Source organism: Peromyscus maniculatus, chromosome 7 (genome assembly GCF_049852395.1).
Source record: "Peromyscus maniculatus bairdii isolate BWxNUB_F1_BW_parent chromosome 7, HU_Pman_BW_mat_3.1, whole genome shotgun sequence".
Taxonomy (NCBI): domain Eukaryota; kingdom Metazoa; phylum Chordata; class Mammalia; order Rodentia; family Cricetidae; genus Peromyscus; species Peromyscus maniculatus.
The window spans coordinates 64,914,693-64,931,435 of record NC_134858.1 but is presented as its reverse complement, the minus strand read 5'-3'; the positions used below and the strand labels follow the sequence as shown (position 1 = coordinate 64,931,435).

The 16,743-nt window shown below is 45.4% G+C and overlaps 1 protein-coding gene across 6 annotated transcripts in view; it reads left to right on the top strand.

The window, feature by feature from the left end:
- The window catches only part of Tln2 (talin 2), a 419,063-nt gene that overhangs the window by 245,718 nt on the left and 156,602 nt on the right, over positions 1–16,743 (top strand). For all 6 annotated transcript variants that reach the window (XM_076576578.1, XM_042281192.2, XM_006979299.4 and 3 more), the window contains 4 exons: positions 633–785; positions 3,305–3,447; positions 5,404–5,531; positions 16,012–16,075. In XM_076576578.1, the coding sequence (XP_076432693.1) occupies positions 633–785; positions 3,305–3,447; positions 5,404–5,531; positions 16,012–16,075 (488 nt within the window). The remainder of the gene's footprint in view (positions 1–632; positions 786–3,304; positions 3,448–5,403; positions 5,532–16,011; positions 16,076–16,743) is intronic.

Here is a 16,743-nt window from a genome sequence, read left to right as displayed (position 1 = left end):
GACTGTGTGATTTACCCTTCCCCGCTGATGGCCATTATCTCTCGGATTCTCATGGTAACAGCCACGGTGACCCTCACAGATTTACTTCGTGTGGCTTCAGAGAGCCACTTCAGTGACGCCCTTTAAATGCTGGGTGTAAGGAGTCTTCTCTGTCTCAGGCTTCCCTACAAGGAGGATGCAGGGCAGACAGGTCTTTGTGATTGCATGGCCACCATGGTCTACATAGTGAGTTCCAGGCCAGACAGGACTTCATTGTGAGACTATGTCTCCAAATAAGGAACTACAGAAATAAATAAAAATTACTGGAGTAGCTGAGATGTAGCTCAGTGATAGATGCTTTTCTTTTATGTTTTAGGCTTGATTTGGGGAGGGGGGGCAGAGACAGAGACAGAGAGGAGAGAGTGTATGTAAGTGCGTTTGTGGAGAAAATTGTACTTACCGCCTTGAATGCGGCTTCCCAGCCTGTAGAGCCTTTGTGCTGGAGCTGCTGCTGTGTGGCCACCCTGGCCCTCAGGTCAAGAAGACCCCTTCCTTTGCGTTCACAACGTGGACCTTTTGCAGCACCCCAGGCCCTAAGTAGATGCTGGTAGCAGTTTAATCGTGTGTAATCATGACGCCATTTCTGTTATTAGGAATAACAAATTATGAAGAATATTCTTTAATCCAAGAAACAATTGAAGAAAAGAAAGAGGAAGGGACGGGCACTCTCAAAAAAGACAGAACGTTGTTACGAGACGAGAGGAAGATGGAGAAGCTGAAGGCCAAGCTCCACACGGATGACGACTGTAAGTCTCTGTGGGGGAGACTGGTGGCCCAGGTACACAGTCCCCCAGAGCCTGGATCCCCTGCCAGCATCCATGTGACCAAGAGCTACTTTGGGTTGTTTTTTCTTCTAAATCTGTAAATGTTTCGGTTTGTCTCACTAAAACATAATACTTACAAATAACTTTTAAAGTGGCTAGAATAATCTTTGACATCTGAAAAAGAATCCTCATATCAAATATATAAATTGTATTCATGATTTCCGACTATCTTGCAAAAAGTGTAATTAATGTATTGGGATCTAAGTGTAGCAGAATAGCATATGGACTTAACTAAGCAAGCTCCCTCTCCATCTCTCTTACTTTTTCCCTTACAATTTGTGTGTGTGTGTGTGTGTGTGTGTGTGTGTGTGTGTGTGTGTGTGTGTGTGTGTGTGTGTGACAAGAGCCTTTCTTATGTTGTGAATGTTGCTAAGTATATACCTTTTGTGTCCCTCTGAACTCCTTAGATCTGCAGCCTTGCTTAGCAGTGTGGGGGTGGTAATAAGCACTCCTTCGGCAGTGGTTTCTGGCTGTCTTTAAGGGAGATATTAATAGTCTCCAGTACCATGCCTAGATCCATTATTTCCTTAGCGATTGAGATCAGTGAGGTTGGTCTATCAGCCATGTGACTTCCGCAGCCACATGGATCATGTCTACAGAAGCCGCAGATGACCTGGGATGCTCCCAAAGCCCTGCTCTATGACCCTTGCTTCCCACCCTCCACTGGGAGGAGCCTAGTTCATCACCTGGCCGCCTCCCTCCCAGCCTCCTTATTCCCGCTGCAGCTCTGAGGTGACATCATCACTTTCATAATGTTTATTGATCTTCGGTGGGCCTGCCATTTCCTCCGAGTCCTCCTCTGTTCCCTTCTCTTTCTACCTCATTAAATTTCCAGTTACAGACTTCTTTCCAGAAGCCTTTAGTAGACAAATCCAAGGATTTATTAATGTGTACACAGTACCCTCCCAGGTGACTGTGGGAGAGGAGATCTGTCAGACAGGTTTCTTATGCCAGAAATGCTTAGCATTTGGTGAGCTGGTCATAAATACATAACCCAGTGAGGGGGGGGGGTGTGGGTGTGGGGGGGGGGTAGGGGAGGGAGAAGAATAGAGGAGACAGAGGGCTTCAGGAAGTGAGCAAGAGAGTGGCTGATTCCTATGCACCACAATGTGAGGACAGGATTTTTTTTTTTTTTTTTTTTTTTTTGGTTTTTCGAGACAGGGTTTCTCTGTGTAGCTTTGCGCCTTTCCTGGAGCTCACTTGGTAGCCCAGGCTGGCCTCGAACTCACAGAGATCCGCCTGGCTCTGCCTCCCGAGTGCTGGGATTAAAGGCGTGCGCCACCAACGCCCGGCGAGGACAGGATTTTTAGGGTGATGGCATATTCGAGCTGGCCCACAGGGGCAGATGTCATCTCTGGCTGTTAGCATGGACTCTCTACACTACCTCATGACTTTCATTTTCTCCCTCTTTCCTGTTGGAGATCAGAGAAATTTGTTATACCCAGGGTCTCTAAACCATCTCACTAGAGAAGACTAAAGTAACTTCTCTTGATTTCAAGGAAAACTCTAACTTACTGTGTTCATTATTTGTCTTGTTACTGTGACCAATTACCTGACAAGAAGATATTTAAGTGTAGGTGAGATGACCCAGTGGGTAAAGGCACTTGCTGACAAGGCTGATGATCTGAGTTTGATGCCTGGGACCCATATGGTACGAAGAGACAACCCATTCCCATGTGTCTTCTGACTCCACAACATAGACACACACACACACACACACACACACACACACAGAGTCAATACATAAGATGTAATCAACACAAGAGGAGCAGCTATTTAAGGAAGGGAGGGTTTGTTTGGGTGTACAGTTCAAGGGGATATGTTCCATCTTGGCAGGGAAGGCATGGAGACAGGAAAAGGAGGCCTGTTGCTCACATTGTATCATCAGTCCAGAGGCAGAGCATCATCAGGAAAGTGGGGCCAGGTTGTAGAACCCACTTCCTCCTATGAGGCTCTACTTGCTGAAAGTCCCATAGCCTTCTCCCCAACCACAACTCCTAAGGACACTTGCATACTATACCATTTGGTTTCTTAGTGCCAAACACTGATTCCCCCCCCCACACCTCTTCTCTGTATTCCCAGTGCGCTGTAGTACAGTAGCTAACTTTGGGAATGGCTGGGGATTTGAGTATGGAGGTGTCAATCATCTCTCAGAGTTAAGAAGTGATCATAAGCAACCATCAAGCCGGGCGGTGGTGGCGCACGCCTTTAATCCCAGCACTCGGGAGGCAGAGCCAGGCGGATCTCTGTGAGTTCGAGGCCAGCCTGGGCTACCAAGTGAGTTCCAGGAAAGGCACAAAGCTACACAGAGAAACCCTGTCTCGAAAAACCAAAAAAAAAAAAAAAAATAAGCAACCATCAGCATTTATGGAAATCTACCTCCCCAGCAGGCCGCTGCAGTGAATAGTAAACACTGTCCTTCCGTCTGTCTCATGTTGCAGTAAATTGGCTAGATCACAGCCGGACATTCAGAGAGCAAGGGGTGGATGAAAATGAAACCTTGCTTCTTCGACGGAAGTTCTTTTACTCTGATCAGAATGTGGACTCAAGAGACCCCGTGCAATTGAACTTGCTTTACGTCCAGGTACGGTGTTTACGGGTCAGACAACAGATGGGTGGGGTGGCTAATGTTAATTATCCACCTGGCAGCATTTGGAGTCACCTGGGAAGGGATTCTCAATGAGATGTTGTTTAGCTTTAGTTGGCCTGTGGGCGTGTTTTGATTACGTTAATTGAGGTGGAAAGACCCACCAACTGTGGGTGGCGTTATTCCCTAGGCAGCAGAGTCTTGATTCAATAAGAGAGGAGAAAGCATGCTCAGAACTAGCATGCATCTCTGCTCTTGGCTATGGATACAAAGTGCTAAACCTCTTCAAGTGACAGCTGCCCCTCTTCCCAACAATGGCAGACTGTGACCTAGCATTGTGAGCCAAATAAACTCTTTCTGCCTTAAGTTGCCTTTGTCAGAACATTTTATTACAGCAGCTGCAGAAAAGAAACTAAAACATTAAGTAAACCTTAGGAGATTTCTGCATGGCCTTGTGGTAAATAGGTGTTCATTCTAGTTCCCACACAGTAGGAAGAATCTGAAGTCTAGAGGTGCTGTTCTTCACTCCCTGGTGGGAACTAGCATTGGTTATAATCTACTGATTATCCAGAGGAGGGCTTCACGGCTCCTCTCTGGGGCATCTTGGGTTAGGATCTAGTGGCCATCACTGTCGCCTGCCTGGCCCTGGGAGACAGCTGGGTTCCTTTAACTGACCTCATTTCACAAGCTAGCATCTTAGGCTACAGAGGAATATTGGCCAGAAAAATCAGTACTGCTCCTTAGCTCCAAGCTACCTTCCCAGTCACAAGTCTTTGCTGTTAACTAATTATTTAAGCTCAGAAAATCGTTTTAACACCTGAGTTACGATCTCTCAGCATATGTGATGTGGGCTTTGCGCTAGGTTGCCCGAGGGCTTCTTTTGACTCAAAGAAAATGCCACCCATGTTTCTTTAGAATTTCTTCCCACCTCAAATTCCTTCTGTCCTTCCTTTTACCTACTTGTCTGCCCTTAGAAACGATGCAGGGTTTGCAAACTGTAGCCCTACCATCTGCCAGTATTGAAAGTAAATAATTCATTTATGTAAGCATTATATATTGGCAAACCCCTTTACCCATTGCATAGCTGTTTGTCTGTTTTCTGTGCCTACTCTTGGATTTAACTAGCAGAAGTGGGTAGGTAGTTAGAACACAGGCCAAGTCCACTGAAGGTCTGAAATACTGTTTGCTGACTTCTGCAGAAGAAGGAATGATACTGAATGATGCTAGAAGGCAGAAAGGAAGGGAGCTAGCAGGGCAGTTACGAGAAACTTCCACATTTAGAGCCTAGAGGAATAGCTGAGAGTGCCCATCTCAGAGTGTTCTGGGTCATGTAGCTAGAGAAGAGGATGATGGAAGGGCAAGGGATAAATAGCCACAGCCACTGTGATTCAGGAGAACTGGGAACAGGACTTTCATGTAAAATCTTGCATTGCTGGGTCCTGCATGTCCTCAGACTGCCCTCTTGGTCTGGTTATAGGAGTATATATCTGTCTGTCTGTCCCTCCTAGTAGATCCCTCCTAGTGGATCACATTGGCCCTTGGCTGATTGAGGAGATAGTTTTGCCTCTTTGTATATGTTTTTCTTCCTAGCTTTATGACTTAGGCTCAGGTGAAGCAAATCATATTTCTAAGTCAGCCCATATGAATCCGGGCATTTCACAGGATTTCCAGTGTCTCTTCATTTTTTCACAGTCTCGTCTGCCTTCCTAGATTATCAGTAGGGGTGATTGATTGATTGATGATTGATTGATTGATAACCCAGGTGCCTGTAGTGCTGTTGCCCTCTTTGGGAGGGGCACACACAACCTCCTTTCTTTTACCTGTGTTTCTGCCTTCCCCGGTATTCACTGTGCCTGCGTGTCTACAGCACCTGTCCTGAGTCAGGGAGATGCCACTAGGAGAAATGTGACCCCTGCCAGGCCCCTGAATCTCCTCCTTCTTCATGTATTTCAGGCTCGGGATGACATCCTGAATGGCTCTCACCCTGTCTCCTTCGAGAAGGCATGTGAGTTTGGTGGATTTCAAGCCCAGATACAGTTTGGACCTCACGTGGAGCATAAACACAAGCCTGGGTTCTTAGAGTAAGTGCCCCTCCATTATTTTTCTTCCCCCTCTTTCCTCCTGCTTATTTGTGAAGAGGAACCTAAGAGGCACCTTCTTGTTCCAACTGGTTGTGAAAAGTTGACTTTCACGCGACTGAGTTTGGGACCCAAAATGCAGACTGTTGTTGGTAGAGTCAGATATGTAAAAATATAGAGACTGTCAACATTATCCAATTTAGATGACTCTTCCTTTGCTGGAGAGCCTATGACACCTGGCCAGTTGGTTCCCACAGCCAGCTGTTTATAATGTTGGGCCTGCAAGCAGAATAATGGCTAAGCTACCTCTCCAGCCTAGGTTTGAATTCGTTATTAGAATCTTAAGAGTTCTTGGTCTCTTTGGGAGCACAGTGGACACATGGGATCCTGGCCGTGGCCTTGTCTCCCTCTTGGTCTTTGGTTCTCTTTTCTAGAAGGATGGGGTGGTTTTTTTTCTCTGGCTCTGTACTCTGGTGCCTACATTAGAAAGCTGACCCTGCAGATTCACTGTGGCCATGTGGAGCACGAGCCTTTGGCTTCGATCTCTTGGGAACACCCTGCTGGGCAGGCTGGTGCTTTCCTGAGGTGCCTTTCCCTTGGTGTGGATCTAGACTTTCCTAGAGGCTTTTATGTATTGCTTCCTCTGATGCTGTTCTTTATCTGGTGTCCTCCCTTCCCTTCCCCTCCCTAATTCCATTAGTATGAAGCATTTGGAGAGGATAAAAATAAATCTCCCAGCTTCATCAGTGCCCCATGGGCACCTAGAATTGTAACTGTAGGGAGGTGAGGTGGGGAGCTTATGTGAATTCGGCCAGAGGAGGACTCAGCCATCTCAAGATGTCTTCAGTGGGTCATCTATAGTGCTGGGGGTGGCTTGAGAGGAGAGGATAAGGCAAGCATTTTGGCCCTTCACATTCTCTTTGGTGGAAGGTTGGAAGCAGCCTATGCCCTTGACAAAAAAGAAAACGCAGCTTTTCTCTTGGGCTCAGGCAAAGTCAGATAGCACCCCTTGCTATGTGGTCCAAACTGAATTGTTACAGAAAAGACAGCACAACACTAGGTTGAGTTAATGAACCCCAGGAGCTTTTGCCATGTGTAGCTTTATGCTATAATATACATTCAGCGACCTTGAGTCTGAGGTGGCCTTGAACAGTTCCTGTTACAACAGTCAGTGTTTCCCAGATGAGTTATATGGCCAAGTGCTCCTTTGGGTCCATTTCTCCACAGCTGAACTAGCCTCCTTCCACGGGAACCCTGGGGAAATATGCCTTTCTGTTCTGCGACACTGCATGCCTTGCTAAAGGCACCATGCTTGTCTTCTTTTCATGGATTTCACATTCACAAATTCAGACTTCACACTCGGTCAGTCTCTCAACTTACCTCTGGCTCTACAGTGACTGCAAATGGAACAGGAGAAAGTGGAGGGCAGGTTAATGAGACAGAGACACTGGAAGTAAAATACTTCCCTTGTTTTAGGTTTTCATAGCTGCAACCATGGTTCCGTGGGCCTGGTGGGAAAGAAATCTAACCAAAAGCCTAAGAGAGCCCGATGCCATCCATCCTGGTCACCTCACATGGGCCCTTTCTCTGTGCTTGGCAGCTAATTCTCAGGGTCCCATTACAAATGGAAAAGTCCAGACTGTATGTGCAAAGAAGTTAGAGAGATACATGCAGTCACTTTAAGAATTTTCTTCAAACTGGCCTGGGGAGACGGTTTGTGGTTAAAGTGCTTGCCACACAGTCATGAAGACCTGAGTTTGATCCCCAGCACCTACATTAGAATATAAGAAACAAACAAACCAATAAAAACTCCACTGTGCTTGCTGGCAAGCTCTTCTAGGCCTAGAACAGGAAGGTGGAGACAGGAAGATCTCTGGAGCTCATAGGCCAGCCTGTCCATGAGAATCAGTGAATGTGTGAGAGACCCTGTCTCAAACAATAAGGTGGAGAGAGATAGAAGGAGATGCCCGATATCAACTTCTGGCTCCCACATGCATACACTAACACCCAAGACCATAAACACACACACACACACACACACACACACACACACACACACTTTCGAATCCTTGATGTCGTGTGTTATACCACCCAGAATATGATAGGTGTTCCTTTCCTTTGCTGATGGCCACTTGTATAGCAGTTAGGCTGGCATTGGTCTAACAAATGTCACCGTAGTCTGGTCCTGTTGTAAGTTGTATACTCACACCAACCAAAATGTCTTGGCCATCTGACCACCTGACAGCCGGTGTTAGATGGTTGTATTTATTGCTTCAGACTTTCCTTAGATGAAGCTTGTGCCTCTCAATAGTTTGTGTCCCCTTGCTCAGATTCTAAATTAAAACAAACTCATTATGCCTGGTAGCAATTATTTCTCCTCTGGCATTTGATTTACTTTTTAATTAGACCAGATCTAGTCTAGGTAATGAAGCTTTTTCATTTATTGTAGATACTTAATTGTGCATGTTCTTGCTCCTACTGTATTGGTGAAGATTGCTGAGGAGGTGAGCCCCCTCTTAATTAAAACAGACCTGCTGGGCCACACTTCTGATTTGTAGAGTGAATGTTGGATGCTGGTTTTGCTTAGGCTATCCATTGTGACTGGCTGGACCTGCATTAGGAGACTTGATCTTTTTTTCTCTCTCTCTTTCTTTCTCTCTTTCTCTCCTTTCTTTCTTCCTTTCTTCTCTCTCTCTTTCTTCCTTTCTTTCTCTCTCTTTCTTTCTTTGTTTCTCTTTCTTTCTTCCTTCCTTCCTTTCCTTCTTCCTTTCTTCCTTCCTTCCTTCCTTTCTTTCTTTCTTTCTTTCTTTCTTTCTTTCTTTCTTTCTTTCTTTCTTTCTTTCTTTCTTTCTTTCCTCATGTAGTCTTCCTCCCTGCTTTTCACCTAAACAATTAAGAGTTTGCAAACTTAACAGTGGGAAGTTTGGACTTGTACGAGGGCCAGGATGAACAGAGCCACTGGGAATTTCCGCCATGTCATTGGTGAACAAGATGTGAAGGAGTGTGCCTAAGGAGTGTATTTATTATAATTTTTAAGAGTTTTTATCTAGCACTTATGTTCAATATTAGCACACTCAGGACATTTTTATGAAAATGTCTTCTGACTCTCCTGCAAGCTTTTCAGTGATTTCTAGACTCAGTACCACATGAGTGAATATCTTCATTTAGAATAGCAGAAATCAGTACCAGGCATGGTGGTACATGCCTGGAATCCCAATGCTCAGGATGATCCCTGCAAGTTGGAGGCCAGCCTGGACTACTTACCAGGTTTTAGGCAGGCCTATATTAAATAGCAAGATCCTGTCTCAAGGGAGGGAGGAGTGGGGGAGGAAGAAGAAAGAAAATGGGCTAGCTAGACAACACTGAGTAAGAAGACACGTTCCACAGAAGCCTGACAACCTGAATAAAATCATCAGAATTACAGAACACACAGATACACACACACACACACACACACACACACACACACACACACACACACACACCATATACACACATTTTTAAATTAAAAGAAAAGTAAAAATCAAGCCGGGCGTGGTGGCGCACGCCTTTAATCCCAGCACTTGGGAGGCAGAGCCAGGCGGATCTCTGTGAGTTCGAGGCCAGCCTGGGCTACCAAGTGAGCTCCAGGAAAGGCGCAAAGCTACACAGAGAAACCCTGTCTCGAAAAAACCAAAAAAAGAAAAGAAAGAAAAGTAAAAATCAGAGACAAAAAGATCTTCATGTTTTCAGGTCTATACGGATTCCTTAATGTGCCATCAACTCTGTAAATGGGGGTGTAAGTGCCAGAGAGAGAGACAGACAGAACCAGGCCCAGAACCGTCAAGAGCTGCAAGCCAGAGAAAACCTGGGTGTCTCCATTTGCTTTCATAAGCTTTATCTACATGGTAGATTTCCTTATGTCACCTGCAGAGAACCCCAGGAAGGGACATTACATCAGAGCCTGAGGAAAGTAGCACACAGCATCTAAGGATCATGGGCTTGCTTCTGCTTCCCTGTGTTTAGACAGTGGTCATAGACAGCATGCCACGGGCCTGGAGAAAGCAGCCAGCAGTCAAGAGCACCGTGGCTGCCCTGGCAGAGGGACCTGAGTTCAGTTCCCAGCAACCTCATGGCAGCTGACAACCACCTGTGACTCCAGTTCCAACCGGCACTACATACATATGGTACACACACACAGGCAAACATTCATACATACAAAGTACAAATAAATCCATCCTTTTAAAAGAGTTTTTAATTTTTTTTGAGATTATAATATAGTTACATTTCCACCTCCTCTTTCCTCCCTCCAAACCTTCCCGTATACTCCTCCTTTGTCACTTTTAAATTCATAGCCTCTTTTTCTCACTAATTGTTACTGCACACGTATGTGTGTGTTGCTAAATATAACCTGCTAAATCCATATAATGTTATTATGTATGTATGTTTTTCATGGCTGACCATCTGGTAAATAAAGCTTTAAAAACAAAACACCAGAAGACTAGCATCTATATGCGGCCGCACCAGTGTAGGGAAGACAAAAAGACACCACATACTAATTCTTCGATGCCTTCTTAAATCCACTTTGCTCTTTAAATCTTATTTTTACTATTTATATGTCTGTGCATGCTTTTGTGCTCATGTGTGGGTGGGAGCAGAGGCCAGAAGATGTCCTTCTCCTGGGGTTGGGGTCCCAGGATCTCGTGAACCTCCTGATGTAAGTGCTGCTGGGATCTGAACTCCAGACCTCAGGATAGAGCAGTAAGTGCCCTTAACCACAGAGCTGTCTCTGTTGCGTTAGTTGCAGGGTATTCTATGTAAAGACTGAGTATAAAGTGTTTCTGGAAAGGTGGGGAGAATCCGGTGCAGGAGCTGATGCTGCTGAGGGGGATTGACACAACACATGGCCGTGTAAAGAAGAAATAACTCCTAATAACTCAGCAGCAACGCAAAACATCGTCATCACAGCTCCCTCCATGACCCTTAAAAGCCCGTGGAAAATGTTAAGGAGTGTTGAGTAAAAGCCTCCCGTTGGCCTTTTGTGTTGGTGAAGATGGGAGTTACTGATAAACTCGAGACATTAGGCCATCTGTTATAGGTGTGACTTGAATAACAGTAACACTAGGAGGTGAGTGTAAAGTGTTCACTACGTGAATCTTTCAACATCTTAATGTGTTTGAAGTTGTTCATAATCAAATTATTGAGGGGGTGCTTATGTGTAAGAGCCTGGTGGGTTCAGTCCCCGGGATGGCAAAATTATAAAAATAGAGAGACCTGGGGATTTAGCTCAGTTGGTAGTGCTTGTCTAGCATACACAGACTCCTCATGGACACCTCAAATCCCAGACCCTTAGAGGCGGAGGCAGGGGGATCAGGGCTTAAGGACATTCTTTGTTACATAATAAGTTTGAGACCACAAGCAAATGTTTTTTCACAGTATATTTGTTCTTATTTTATGTGCGTGGATCTTTTGCTTGTTTGTATATACATATACCCCAAACATGCATGGTTACTGAGGAGGTCAGAATAGGGCATTAGATCCCCTGAAACTAGAGTTACATTATGATTGTGAGCTGCCATTCAGGGGCTGGGAGTTGAACCCCAGTCCTCTGCAAGAGCAGAAAGTGCCTTAGCTGCTGAGCCATCTCTCCAGTAATCTCGAAAATAGAAAAGGCACTAGGTATCACATTTCAGAATGTATGAAAACATCAGTGACTTCTCGGAGGAAACAAGACATCCCAGAATATGCTTCTTCATATTTAAAAATACACCCACAAAGAAAAGCCGGATATATTATTATTCATAGATACAGGGAGGCATAAGAGTATGTTAAAATATTTGTGAGAACTGACTCCAAGAAAGTAGCTACTACTATCAGAGATATCAAGAAGGAATCAGGTTTGATGGCACAGGCCTGTAAACTCAGGACTCAGAAAGCTGAAGCAGGAAGATTGGAAGCTCAAGGCCATCCTTGACTACCTAGTGAGCTCAAGGCTAGCTTGGGCTACGTGAGACCCTGCCTTAAAAAGAAGAGATTGCTCAGTGGGTAAGGATGCTTGCTGTACAAGGACCTGAGTTCAAATCCCCAGCAACCATGTGGCCACCTGAGACAGGAGGATACTCGGGGCTTGGAGGCCGCCAGTCTAGCTCCAGGTTTCTTTAGAGACTTGTTATCAGGGGACTAGGACTGAGAGTGATAGACTAGGACACACCTGTGCATGTGCTACTCATCACATACACAAACACACAGTAAATCAAACGTGGTACCGTTAACGTCGACTTCTTCATGGCAGGCTGTCTTAGTTATGGTTTCTATTGCTGTGCAGAGACACCATGACTATGGCAACTCTTATAAAGGAAAGCATTTAATTGGAGCTGGCTTACAGTTTCAGAAGTTTAGTCCTTTATCATTATGGTGGGAGATGGTAGCGTGCAGGCAGACATGGTGCTGGAGAAGGAGCTGAGGGTTCTACATCTGGATCCTCAGGCAGCGGCAGGAGTCTGTGTTCCAGTGGCCATGCTTGAGTTTGTACGACCTCAAAGCCTGCCTCCAAAGTGATACAATTCCTCCAATAAGACCACACTTCTTCCAACAAGGCCACATCTACTCCACACCTAAGGCCAAACCTCCTGAAGTGCCACTCCCTATGGGCAAAGTGTTTAAATCTATAAGTCTAGGGGGGCTGTACCTATTCAAACCACCACACAGACATATACATTATGGAGAATGAACTTGTGTATGATGTGAAGTATTTCCCAGTTAGCATCATGTTTGGAGTTGCAGTTGGCTGGCTTTGAGATGGGAACCTGGCCTACACACAAAGGGCAGAGGTGGAGCAGGTGGTGAAATTACCAGGCGTTCACACCAGGCAAAAAGGTTCTGTGCATCTGTGTGAAGACAGTGTCCATTGGTGGAGGGTGGGAGGCAGGGGACAGGTGAGAAGTCTCTGACTCACGGTTCCTGGCGCCTCTGTCCCTGTGTGCCGGTTCCAGCCAAGTATTTACTAAGAGAACAAAGCAGTCCCAGACATGAATCTGGGTTCTGAAAGAATTCAGAGTGGACTTGGAAAATTTCCCCCACAAACTCTAGATAATTCTACTGTCAACAAGCAAAGCTCTGGGCACAGTAGGAGGCCCCAAATCAGTTTTTAAGCTGGCGCCAGTTCAAACATTATTTCCCCCCTCCAAGCTGGTATGCTTTTGTGGAATCTTTGGCTAGAGCCTCTGTTTTCAAACTAATCATGAAAGAGGCCTTTCAACCTGGGCTTTTCTTCAGCTGTGTCTTGCCCTCTGCAGCTCCCTGTCCCTGTCCCACTGCATTAAAAGTCAAAGGTAATGAGAGACAATTGTATGCATGAGTGTTTCCATGTGGCTGATACCTATTCGTGGATCTCATGGCCCAGGACTCTCCTGCCAGGGTGGGTAGATGAGGATCAGTGGCACCTTCTGTGTCTTTTCCTTGCCCAGCCTCCTAAGGGCCCTGCTTACCTGCCTCGTGACTTTCAAACTCAAGAACACAGCAAACCAGCAAGATCTGGATTAATCCATCTCCAAGCTGGCTCTGAGTTCCAGGGCAGTGGCCTGGGCTGGCATTAAAGGGTGTTTGGACTAGTTTGGGATCACAGAACCACTGTGAGGGTTACATAAATCTCCAGACCCAATGCCTGCGCTTCTTCCAGGCTGCTATGATTAAACGGGTCTCTTCCACACTTCAGGGATTGCCCATGTACTAGACTTCACAAGAGGGGTCTTTAGGATGCCATGAGGCCATTAAGACCGTGTAGACGGTACCTCAGGATACAGTCAAGGTCCTTATAAAGATGAAGTATTCAGCTAGTATATTCATCCCCGGGTGAGGACTCGATGTCCCTCCACTCTGGAGGGTGCAGCCCTCTCCAGATGACTGAACATAGAATTTTCTTGATGTCACATGCCCTAGGCTGCAGAACTAGGAGGCACAATCTTCTGCTCTTTATAAATGTCTCAGGCTGTGGTGTTACAGATGGGCCCACCCTCATCTTAAGATGGCCACTTTTTGTGACCACTCCAGGCATTCCCACCTCACCTAGGACCGTGGTTTTGCCGCAAAGCCACCAGAGCTTACCCAGGACGCTCAGTCACGCAGACATTTTGATCTTGGAATCTAGGGTCAAGTCCAGGTGCTTCTGGTTTGTAAATTGAGCTGCCCGACCACTGCGTGGGGTTTCTCTGCCTCCCTCAGAACCAGGGCTTGCTGACATATGCCAATGAGACCTCCACTGAGCCTCTTGGCAGGTCCCAGGGAGGCTGAAAGTTGACATTTGTCACAGGTTCCTAGCTGGTGCTGATGGCGCTGACCCAGGGACCACACTCAGAGGAGCATCTAGGATACCAACTAGAGATGCTGTTGTTATTATTTGGTGACTCACTGTCACCAAATTTCACTGAAGTGAAAACAAAGCTGGCTTTTTGGTGGCGCTGCTACATTCCTGCTTGGTGGACACTTCAGATCCCTGTGTGTTCCCTTTTAGCCCTCACTCCTCATGAGTTGGGCACATTCTTGTCAGTTAATGTAAGGTATAACATGCCTCTTTAGTCTTCAGGTGATAAAATCAGTCTGGAGGTGGCTGTGGACCCTCTGGTGGCAATTCTGGGACGTATGGGGACAGTTGACATTTTCCCCAGCAGTAGCAGCTTCCCTGAGGCTTCTCTGTGTATTGTCACACCGGGAGACAATTTTGGGACTCTGCTGTTGGAATGACTAGTTCAGGCAGCTTCAGTTTTACATAAGGAAATGGGGTTTTAGTAGATGTACAACAGAATAGTAATCAGCCTTTAAAGAGACCCTGCCTGTTTGATAACACGGATGAATCTCAAGACAAGTAAATGAAATAAGCAAGACAGAGAAACTGAAATGCTGTGTTTGGAGGAGGGAAATGTAACTCGGCAGAATACCTGCTTATCACGTGCAAGGCCTGGGTTTGTTCCTCAGATGGGGGAGGGGGAGAGGGAAATGGGGGGAGGGGGCAGGGGAGAGCGAGAAAGCAGATTGGGACAGCAGGAAGATGAATTCCAGGGTGGGTGTGGGCAAGATGGAGGGATGGTGGAAGTCAAATAGCAGTTTCAGGTCAGTGGACGAATGATTTGCTAAAGAACAAATGGCCTTCGCAAGGACCCTAGTTAATATTGTCCACTGGAAGTTTGCTAAGAAAGATTGTAGGTACTTTATCTCTGACATACACTAACATTGGGAGGTGATTGATACACTAATTTGCTTGACTATGGTAATCCTCTCAATATGTCTGTGTCTATCAAAATATTATATACCTTTAAATGTAAACAATAAAAGAATATTGCAAGTTATCCATAAAAGGATTTTAGTGGATTGAAGTTTTAGTGGATTAAAGTTTTAGTGAACATATGGATTTGAGACCAGTTCTGGTTTTCTTCCAAATCCCTCTTCTCTGATTCTAGCATTGCCTGGGCATTTTAAAAAAGAAATCACCGGACACTGTGGCACCCTTGCTGTGTGGTTGGATAGTTCCCTTCCCTTCCCTCCTCTCTGCAGGCTTTGACATCCTGATCTCATAGGGTGCCATGAGATTGAAGGGTAACTTACAGGCATCAGGTGTGCCCCGGCTAAAGTCAGTGTCTCTGGAACCCACGGATGAGTGAGTGAGAGCTGGCGCTGTGACCTTGGCTGACTCATTCCCGGTGCGATCTTTTGCTCCTAGGGCTTTGGTCAGAAAGTCTCTTCCTAACCCATATAAAAGTGGAAAGGAACACACACCTCCACACATGTGCTGGGACATATGTGCCCACACACACATAATGAACATGCACACGCAATCATCGTGACATAGTAAATGATAATAAATAATAAAATTAAATATTGCAGTCAACACTTCGGTTCACTTTGTTGTTGGTGGTGTTCATTTTGTCTTCAGGTTTATCTCACTAGGGATGGACAGTCAAAGGACTGTTTCCCAAAAATTACTTGGAGCCGTTATTTTTCTTGCAGCAACAGTGTCAACATCCGTTTTACAAATTTGTGCCAATGTGCTTTAGATTTTTAGCCATCTCTTGGCAATTTTGTGTGTTCCACAATGAAAAACCCTAACACAAGATATGTTGAGTAATCTGGTTTCGTCTGGTCCATACTTGTTTTCCTTCTTCTTCCCAGGAAAAACAGTTTTCATGAGTATTAGACTTAGTCTCCTGTGATTTCTTAAATCATAGATTTGACGGTAAAAGGCTCTCCTCCCTGTCTTGAGAGGGGACACCCGGGGTCGCTGTGGGTTGGCGGCATTTGTCTTTTCACTTGGCGGTGCGTGCCGGGCCTGCCCCCTTTGAATACATCGGTTTTTTGGTCTTTTTTAAGTGCATCCTGGGATGCTGCCCCCCTCATATTGTGCCCTGAAATGCTAGGAGTCTTGGTGACGTAACTGAGAGTTTTAGCAACAGTCTCTGCTTCTCCCCACAGAGTGTGATAAATGCTCTCTCTCCCCTCCCCCTCTCTTTGCCAGTCTAAAGGAATTCCTACCAAAAGAATACATCAAGCAGAGAGGAGCTGAGAAGCGGATATTTCAGGTATTGGAACTGTACAGAAATGCGCTCTTCCCCTCACCCTTCGTCCTCATTCATCTCATCCCACCCATGGTCGTTTAGTGTCCGGAGCATGTATTCTTATATAATGAATGATCAGTGAGTCAAGAGGAGAGATGCTGACAGCTCTACTTTGGACAGATTTATTATCTTAATTCATACTTTCTTGCTAAAGGTTACTTAGCTCTTCTGAGAAAAACGTGCATACATTTAATTTCAAAGACATTATTCTGGTAACATTGAAACAAGGTGATGGGCCATTAAGCTGTGCTGGGAAAGACACAAAGAGCCCCTTTGTCCTGAGATTTGGTTTTTGAAGCTAGAATTGGGGAGCTCAGGCCTTTCGAAAATCTTGGATTATTTTTAAAGTCGGTGACTTGTCCATCCTAGACAGACAACAAGAAAAGCCCAACTGTCCACGTGACCTTGAAACACTCCAGTGAATCCAAGTTCTCAATCTTTGATTTTTGAAATGGAAATAGAAACTAAAATACAAATTGTGTGTATATAGAACATTTTGATTCAATATCGTTTCCAAATACAAATAATGCTCAGACATGTATATGCCTTGCTCCATGGAAAAGATATATTCTGAGTCGATGTTGGGAGGACACTTACCTGTCCTGAGAGGGACATCTTTCTTGCTGTCACTT